Source organism: Plasmodium relictum (assembly GCF_900005765.1).
Source record: "Plasmodium relictum strain SGS1 genome assembly, contig: PRELSG_00_v1_69, whole genome shotgun sequence".
Classification (NCBI taxonomy): Eukaryota; Apicomplexa; class Aconoidasida; order Haemosporida; family Plasmodiidae; genus Plasmodium; species Plasmodium relictum.
The window spans coordinates 4931-15089 of record NW_021628728.1 but is presented as its reverse complement, the minus strand read 5'-3'; the positions used below and the strand labels follow the sequence as shown (position 1 = coordinate 15089).

At 19.7% G+C, this 10159-nt stretch overlaps 2 protein-coding genes across 2 annotated transcripts, besides 2 other annotated features; both read left to right on the top strand.

Annotated features, from left to right (window-relative positions):
* Positions 1–1274: 1274 nt before the first annotated feature.
* PRELSG_0006150 (Plasmodium exported protein, unknown function) lies at positions 1275–2059 on the top strand (the record flags this gene model as incomplete). The annotated part of the gene is made up of 2 exons (XM_028676679.1): positions 1275–1367; positions 1493–2059. 2 exons carry the CDS (start codon positions 1275–1277, stop codon positions 2057–2059), a joined length of 660 nt encoding a protein of 219 aa, XP_028531253.1.
* Positions 2060–4947: 2888 nt separating this feature from the next.
* On the top strand, positions 4948–5686 carry PRELSG_0006140 (Plasmodium exported protein, unknown function; the record flags this gene model as incomplete). Its single annotated transcript, XM_028676668.1, has 2 exons — positions 4948–5040; positions 5165–5686. The coding sequence occupies 2 exons, from the start codon at positions 4948–4950 to the stop codon at positions 5684–5686; spliced, it is 615 nt and encodes a 204-aa protein (XP_028531252.1).
* Positions 5687–6330: 644 nt separating this feature from the next.
* Positions 6331–7088: a repeat region.
* Positions 7089–10066: 2978 nt separating this feature from the next.
* Positions 10067–10159: part of a repeat region that runs on past the window's edge.

Genomic DNA, 10159 nt, shown 5'->3' with positions numbered 1-10159 from the left:
ATTAGAGTCATTGTATGGTTTACTTGTACTAACTAGTAAACTTCATGCATTATAAAAGGCTAATAACATCTTTTACTAAACAGTACTCTAAAAATTAGTATATTTAGTTATGCATGCTCTTTATTTTTTTAATACTCTTGAAAAGTCATTGAACATCTAATTAATAAATCATTAATTAAAAAAAAAAATTTATTTCTTTTTTCTTTTAGTGCATAAAAAGATTTTAAATGGAATTGTTATAAAATTTTTGTTGCCAAATAGAAATATTTTTTGAGTAATGAAAATTTTTAATTCTAAGTTAGAAAAACAATAAAGATTTTATTTTTATTGATATCTATATATACTTATCTTCGAAATATTGCTATTATATATAATTTAAATTTATTTTCATGTTTTAGTTAAAATATTTTTACATTATGAATAAGTATTTTAATTTTTTTTAAAAAAAATATATTTTTATTGAAGTAAATAAATATATCCGAAAAATTAATTATAGAGCAATGTAAACCATATGCATAATATTGGAATATTCGTCGCATAAATATATATTTACAATAAATAAAATTAGAAGAGGCATCTCTATTTGCTCTATTAATATATTTGTTCAATACTCTAAAAAAGTCATTAAACAATTAATAAATCACTATGTTATATATATATTAGAGAAAATGGTATAATTACAGGAAAAAAATTATATCATTCGTAATAAAAAAATAATAAAAATTTTTTTTTTTTAATGTGAATATTTTTTTAGTGGAGGTATCTTTAGTAAAGGATATCCTTTTATTTAGTAATGATATCGATATCTTTTTAGTGGACATAACTATAATGTGTATTTTTTATCTAATTTTTGCATGAAAAACTAATCTTTTAGATATATATTGTTTCATCATATTACGTGCTTAACGAATCTATAGTATTTTTTTATTATCCAATACTATTTTTATGTGTACTTTAAAATTATAGATGAGATAAAATTTTAAAGAAAATTTCTTTCAACCTTTTATTTATTACAAAATTTTATGTTTTATTTTATTTAAAATTTGGGAATCATAATTGCATATAATAATAGATAAATTTATACATTAGAAATATAAAAAAAAAAAAAGCAAAAAAATAATAAAAACAATTTTTTATTGAAAGAAATTCTCTTAATTTTAAAAATATTAATAACGAAAAGAAATAACAATATTATTTTGAATATTACTGGATATTCTAGAGACAATTAATATATAGATAAATTTTTAATTGTTGTAAATGTAGTATTTTTAAAAATGTTCTATAGAACACAGAAAATAATTATATTCTCTTTTTTTAAATTTTTTGTATTCACCCTTTTAATTTGGATATTACAATGTTCAATTAATGTAAAAAAATTAAATATATTAAAATATATGTATTTTTTAATTATTTCATATTATTTATTTTCAATAAAATTTTTATTGATAAAAGAAGGCACTTTTTTTAATATTATGAATTATTTTTTTTTTAGAGTAATTCTAGTAGATTTTTAAATGATATATGCAATTTAGAAAGATCAAAATATTTAGAAGTCAAAAGAATCTTATCAGAACATAGGAAACTATTTGGAGGAAGTAATAGTGGATCAAAAGTGCATCTGCTTGATGACACAGATGATACAGAAACAGCAGATGTAGAAGATCAACAACAGGAGCGACAAGAACAAGCAAGAGAGCACAATCCAGTATGTGAAGTACGCGTACATGTAGATGAACAGAATGAACAGATAAATAATTTTATTGATACAAATAGGGAAAGAAATACAGAATGCTTTCTGGCAGTACCTGTACAAATAGATAATAGAAATACAATACGTCGCATGTGTAACCCTACTTTTTGTATTTTGGGATTGGCTTTCACTCTTTTAACTTCTGTTTTATTACCTTCATTATATGTTCTTCATAGACTGAAAATAATTACTGGCATAACCGATAATGATTTAATTACGATAATTTTAATGATGATTTCTATCATGCTTACAGTTGTTATGTACTTACTCTCATCTGTATTTGATGCTTTACATCCTAGAATTAAGTAAATATCTGTTTTAATATAAATTGTGTTATAGAAAAATGTACATTATAAATTTGGTTTTATTTATTTAATATTTTTGTGGATTCAAAAATAATCCTTATAATAAAGGTATATTTTAATGTCAAAATTTAAAAAAAAATGCTCAAGTTTTTTTGTTTAGTATTTAATCATTAAATGGCATTACTAACTTATTTATATTATTATTAAGAAGTAAATGAAAGTACTTGAATGTTTAATTTTGTCTGTAAGGTGTTTACGAAAGAATTTATATTACATTATTAGTATGTATACAAGAAAAAAATATAGGTATATATGTAAATGAATGATTTTTTTTCCTATTTTATTTATTGTATTTTATTAAGAAAACATATAATTTATTAATTTTTTTTTCTTGAAAGGATGTAAAGGCTATGATTTTGCGAATGATAATGACTATGTAGTATATAGTGATAAGTTAACAATAAATTAAATAAATATATAAAAGAAACATATTTTTAAAATATGATAAATTTTGTTTTATATTATTTAATATAATTTATAAATAAATTTATAAATGGTTAAAAAATTTTTATAATAATTAATATAATAATAAATAAAATATGTAAAAATCTCTTTGTATAGTCTTTAGTAATATTTTTGCTCTACTTGGCTTATAAAAGATATTATTAATCTTTTGTAATATAATTATTAGTTGTATGCATGGAAATTAGTCATATGCTCAGTAGTTAAAAATGTGACCTATTTTTTTTTTTATGTATTAATTTTGTTAAATTTATCTTTATTAATTAAAAAAAAAAGAATTTAACTTTTTTAATGATAAATATATAATGTATGACTTAACATTTTTTTAAAATTTTTATTGCCAAATAAAGTTAATTTTTAAACAATAATAAAATTAAGTTAGAAATTTAAAAAAAGAAACAAAAATGATTTCGTTTTTATCAATATTTAATTTTTACTTATTCAAGAAATAACTAACTATAATTATATTTACTTGTTTATTTTATTAAATTGTTTTATATTGTAAATAATTTTGGTGAGGATTAAATATATAATTAAAAATAATGGTATTTTTTTATTAAAGTTTATACCTCTAAAAGGATATTTGATCAAATGTTAATATTACGTGTATAAAATTTACATATTATTAGCATAAATAAAATTATTTCAATAATTAAAATTAGTAGAGATATCTTTACATGCTCTTTATTAATTTGTTCAATGCCTGGTTAATAAAAGATATTAACTTTTTATAATAAAGAATTTGGCTTTAAAGTCAGGAAGATACAAATTAACAGTGTGCTAACTATAGATTTAAAACAAAAAAAAAAAAATATATTACTATTTTTTTTTTATTTTATTCTTTTTATTGTATTTTTCAGTTTTAAAAAAAAATATAGAATTATTTTTTTTGTTTTTTTTTTTTTTTTGAAGAAAAGACAAAAAACTTTATTTAAAATAAAAAAAAAGTATATTATTTTGTTACATTTGGTTTTGGTCTTAAAATTAGTTAAATAATTCTAAATTAAGTTTGTTACTTGTTGTAATTAAATAATTTTTCATAATAATTTAAAAGAGGATTTAAATTTTTAATAAAAAATAACGTTTACATTTGTTAAAGTAAATTAATGCTTCTGAAGCAATAAAAAGATGTATAACTAAATTGAATATTATTTATATAAATTTACTTATTTATATAGCAAAAATCAGTATACTTATTTATATGTGCTCTTTATTAATTTGTGTGTTCAATGCTTTAGCAAAGTTTTGGAACACTCATTTAATAAATCAGTTATAAAAAGAAAAAATTTTGCTTATTGTTAAGTTTTAATAAATTTATTGTTACTTTAAAAACTTTTATAAAGTGTTAAAAAAACTATTTAATAAAGAAGATGGAGAGTGTCTTCTGCTAATATTAATAGATGTAAAGTTATTTATTATAGATGATATATTATTCTTATACAATAATATCACATAACATAAAATAAATAGCTTATTACATGTGACTATTTAAAATCCCAATAATAATAATAAACTAAACACTTTATAATTTTTAATACCTAATTAATATACTATTTATATAGTTTAATAAAAATTAGTAGGAATTTTTATTAAAGTTAAAATAATCAATATATACATGCATTTAATGATGTAATTTATATAATATTTTTTATCAAAAACTTAACTACTGTAAACAGAAATATTTTACCTCTTATTACTACTAATAATCCTACAGTTAACTTTCAATAAAATAAGAAGGTCCATTATCTTTATTTCATATATACACTAGAAAAAAAAAAATCATCAAAATGTAAAAAAAAAAAAAAAATAAAATAATTATATCCTTCTTAGTAAAAAGATAATAAAATCACTTTTTTTTAATGTGAGTATTTTTTTTGATAAAGATGCCTTTAATAAATCCATTACTTAGTGGATTTATCTATGGTTCATATGTTTATTGAAATATTATGCATATAAAATTAATTTTTTGATTGTGTTCTATTAGATTTTATGAAATGTTTAAATGCTTGATAATAATATTTGGTCCCGAATATGTTTTTTATAAATACTTTAAAATTAAAGATGAAATAAAATGTTTTTAAGAATAAATATTTTCATTTTAACTTTTTGTTTATTATAAAATTCATATGTTTGATTTTATTTAAAATTTTGTAATAGTAGTTGCATATAATAATAGATAAATTTATAGAGTTAAAAATAGAGAAGAAAAACAAAAAGCAAATAGCAATTTTTTAATTAAAGAGAATCTCTCAATTTTAAAAATATAAATAGCGAAAAGGAATAGTAATATTATTTCGAATATTGTTGGATATTTTTGAGATAGTTCACACAGATAAATTCTTAATTGTTATAAATATAGTACTTTTAAAAATGTTCTATAGAACACAGAAAATTAATATATTCTCTTTTTTTAAATTTTTTGTATTCACCTTTTTAATCTGGATATTACAATGTTCAATTAATGTAATAAGATAAAACATCTTAAAATATATGTATTTTTTAATTATTTCATATTATTTATTTTCAATAAAATTTTTATTAATAAAAGAAGGCACTTTTTTTAATATTATGAATTATTTTTTTTTAGAGTAATTATAGTATATTTTTAAATAATAAATGTAATTTAGAAAGATCACAATATTTAGAAGTTAAAAGAATCTTATCAGAACATAGGAAACTCTTTGGAGAAAATACGAATGGATCAAAAGTTCGTCTGTTAGATGACACAGATGATAATAGAGTAAATGGATTGGATGGAGAAGAAAATGAAAATGAAAATGAAAAGAGAAATCCATTAGAAAAATGTGTAGAAAAATGCGAAGAGTTTAAGATACATATTCCTGAAGAAAATAATAAAAAAAAAAAAACTGATAAAAGTAAATTAAATTTATGTAGCCTTTCTTTTTGCAATACGGGAACGTTTTCATTAGCTATATATCCATTACTTTTCATTATATTATTTGTTCTTCAAAAATCAGATGTATTTACTGGTGTATCACATAATGATTTAATTTCATTACAATTATTATTCATTTCTATGATGGTTGTGTTTCTATCATTAATGATCTCCGGTGTCTATGATTTTATATCACGTAGAAATAATGCATAAATATCTGTTTTAATATAAATAGTACCGTAAAAAAATACATATTTGATTTATTAATTGTCTTCTCATAAACTTTGATAGGGTATTGAACAAACATATTAATAAAGGGTATGTATAAATAAATATACGTTTATATATATATATATATATATACTCATTTTTATTATACATATATTAGCATTTCATAAGGTATAATATCTATATTATCCATTAAATTATTCTGTATTGCTTAACAGATATATGTTTACTTTTATAATTGAGTTTTTATTTACAAAAAATAAGTATATTCTTTTAATTAAAAACACGCACACAATTTATAATAAATAGCAAAAGTTAAAGTTCTTATTTATTCAATGTTATTTCAATATATACACATAAAATACAACATAAACATTATACTTTTTCATTAATTAATTTTTTAATGTAACAAAAATTAATTCTCTTTTTAATTTGAACAAACGTCAACCGACAAAAAAAAAAAAAGTAATATTTTTTTTTTTTTTTTAATTACAAAGATGTATACACAATAAAATAAACAAAACAAAAAAAAAAAACTTATATATTTTTTTTTTAATTAGAGTCAGTGCATGGATGACTTATATTTTCCTAACTGGTAGCTCATTTTATTTTACAAAAGGTTAATAACAATTTTTTTATTAACCATATTCCACCACTTCAGGGAAGTAATGATATTACTTATATTTTTCTCTCTTTGGCTTGTTTTATAACTTCTAATACCTTTTGTACTTCTTTATCAATTTTTCTATCCTTATTACCCAAATTCTCTAATTGTGAAAGGTTATTTATATCACAAATATCGAAATAATCCTTTGGTTTTAATATATTTGTAATATCTAATTTTTTCTTACGATGATCAGTTACTTGTATTAAATTTCTCATTTGTTTTTCATATATTTCATTAGTTTTATTGTTTAATAGTTTTATCTTTGACAAAGGAATCTGTATTTCTTTGCCTCTATAATAAATGGGTATGGCTTTTAGATTCCCATTTTTGTTATCTGTCACTCTATGCGGGAATGACCTATATGGCTTATATTGTCCATTTACACTATGATGTTTCATTTGATTTCTCTCACATTCGGATAATTCATAAGATGTAATGTCTCTAAATTTAATCTCTTTATTCTTAAAGGTTTTTCCTTTATTTTAATCAAATATTCATTCACTTTTTTTCATCAATCGTTTAAATAGATAATCCTCATTTCCCTAGTTTCTGGTGTTATTTTTGAAAAACCTGGACATATACAATCTATTCCTTATATCGAAAAGTAAGGTGTTTCTCCAATAGCACCATGAGGAGTGTTATTATATATTAAAACGGCATTTATAATAATATGTACAAAAGGGAAATCTTCTTTTTCATATAACGTTTTAAGTATATAGTTAATAAAATGTGATATTAACCTTTTGTAGTACAATAAGCTAGTTTACTAGTCATGTAAGGACAAGTTAGCCGTGCATTGAATCTAGTTAAAAAAAAAAAATAAAATAAGGTTATTTTTGTTTGTTTGTTTATTTTTATTTATATACATCTTTGTAATTAAAAAAAAATAAAATTAAAATTAATTTTTACTTTTTTTTTGTAGACTTTTTTTTTTGTTTTTCGAATTAAATAAATTAATTTTTACTTATTAAAACTTAAGATATAAATAGAATAATGTTTATTTTATATTCAATGTATATTTTTGAAATAACATTGAATAATTTAAAGTTTTAACTTTATTAATTGTTATAATTTGTCTGTATGTTTTTAATTAAAAGAATAACTAATTCTTTGTAATTAAAAACTCATTTATAACAATTAATAGGTCTATTAAGAGATGCAGTAAAATTTAACTCAGATTAAATATTATGCATCTGATCAATGAATAAATCCATTTCCCTTAATATGCATTTTAATTATTTAAAATTTAAATAATTATGTCTTCTTTAGGAAAATATTGCATGCTAAAAAAAAAAAAAATAAGCTATTAAAACCTTAACTAACTTAGTGTGTCTCATTATATTTTTTTTTAAGACGCATCTCGTTATAATTATATTGTCTTTTTTTTATTTTTTTTTTGGGAAAAGAAGAAGAATTTTAAATGGAAAAGATTAGCAAGTGGATTGCTTTTATTTTTTTTTTGAACTTTCATAGATTTTCAAATTTTTAGTGATTTAATTAATATTGTATTATAAATAAAATCTATAATAAAAAATTATAAAGGAGTCCTAAAATTTGCTCTTTATTAACTTGGATATTCATTACTTTTATCCGAGTCTTTGAATATCTGATTAATAAAAGCTATTATTAATCTTTTTCAGTACACTATGCTAGGTTATTGTATGTGTATGTACAAACTAATATGTACTGACACTAATAAAAAAAAAAAAAATAAAAAAAATAAAATTTAATTTTTTTTTTTGGGGAAATTTTTAAGAAATAATAAAGATAATTTTAACTTATAAAAATTGAAGATAAAACTTATAATGTTTTTGTTAAAATCAATATATATTTCAAAATAACATTGAATAAATTAAAGTTTTGACCTTATTAATTGTTATAAATTGTTTGTATGTTTTTAATTAAAAGAAGATACTAATTCTTTGTAAATAAAAATTCATTTATAACAATTAATAGGCTTATTAAAAGATGCAGTAAGTTCTAACTCAGATTAAATGTTATGTATCATAAGAAAACTATATATATATATAAAAACTAATACATATATATATATATAAACATATACTTAGTTATACATGCTCTTTATTAATTTGTTTGTTTAATACTCCAGCAAAGTCATTAAACGCCCAATTAATAAATCAGCATCATAAGAAAACTATATATATATAATAAAACAATTATATATATATTTAAAAACATATATTTATTTATACAGTTCTTTATTAATTTGTTTGTTTAATACTCTAGTAAAGTCATTAAGCAGGAAATTAATAAATCAATTGGCACAATGGTAGGAAATTCGAAACTGGCGCAAACAGAAATCCATTGGATTAACAAGTCTGAAGTGAACAAGGAATTGTCAAACCTAGGATTGGAAATGTTTGCTGATATAATAAAGCTTAATCAACCATATGTTTTTGAAATTAGGAATAATAAAGATAAGATTAGGACCAAGATACCACAAGGGCTTTCAAAATTCAGCGATAGATCTTTAAAACATTACTTTAATTGGTTTAGAATATTTGAAATAAAAGCAAAGATGCAAGGAATATCTAGAGTAGTGGTTTATTAATTGGGCGTTTAATGACTTTGCTAGAGTATTAAACAAACAAATTAATAAAGAGCATGTATAACTAAATATACGTTTATATATATATATATATTAGTTTTTATTATATATATATAGTTTTTTTATGATGCATAATATTTAATTTGAGTTAAATTTTATGCATCTTTTAATAAACCTATTAATTGTTATAAATGAATTTTTATTTACAAAAAATTAGTATCTTCTTTTAATTAAAAACATACAAATAAATTATAACAATTAATAAAGTCAAAAATTTAATTTATTTAATGTTATTTTGAAATATACATTGATTATAACAGAAACATTATAAGCTTTATATCTTAAATTTTTATGAGTTAAAATTATTATTATTCTTTCTTAAAAATTTCCCCAAAAAAAAAAAAAATATATATATATTTTTTTTTTTTTTAATTTTTTTATATTTTTTTTTATTAGCGTCAGTACATACTAGTTTGTACATGTACGTACAGTAAACTAGCTTAGTGTACTACAAAAAATTATAATATCTTTTGTTAACCAGTCAGTGCATGGGTAACTTGTATATACACGTACAGTAACCTAGCATAGTGTACTGAAAAAGGTTAATAATAGCTTTTATTAACCAAGTAGAGACATGTATGATATTAGAATCTTTGACATCAAATATTGATGCACATGATTTATCTAATTTATCAATAGATAATGAAATTGTTAATATATTACAATTTCAAATTAAATTAGCTAAAATATTATTTGAAGATGTAGATGAAAATTTTATTTTAATGAGAAAATTATGCAATGCTCAAAGAATGTCATATGTAAGGGAAGCCATTAGCTCATTTATTACATATTGTAATTTATATGTTCTTAGTTGTTTATGCTTTAATGAAAATAATAGCATAAGTAGACAGGATATTTGGAGATATTTTAAAAGATACATTCCAGAAACATTTTTAAAAGAACAAATAATGAATCAGAAAATAGATAAACATTTTAAAGAAATAAAAAAGTATTTGTTAAAAATAGAAAATAAAAGATTGAAGATAAGTAAAAATACGGATGCATGTGTAGTAGCCACAAATAAAATTTATAATGATAATGGTATCAATAAGGATAGAAAGCAAAATTATAATAAATGCTATTGTTATGGAGAAATGGGTCATTTAAAGAAAGATTGCATACGCCATAAAAGAAGGTGCGAAAATTGAAATATTATAGGATA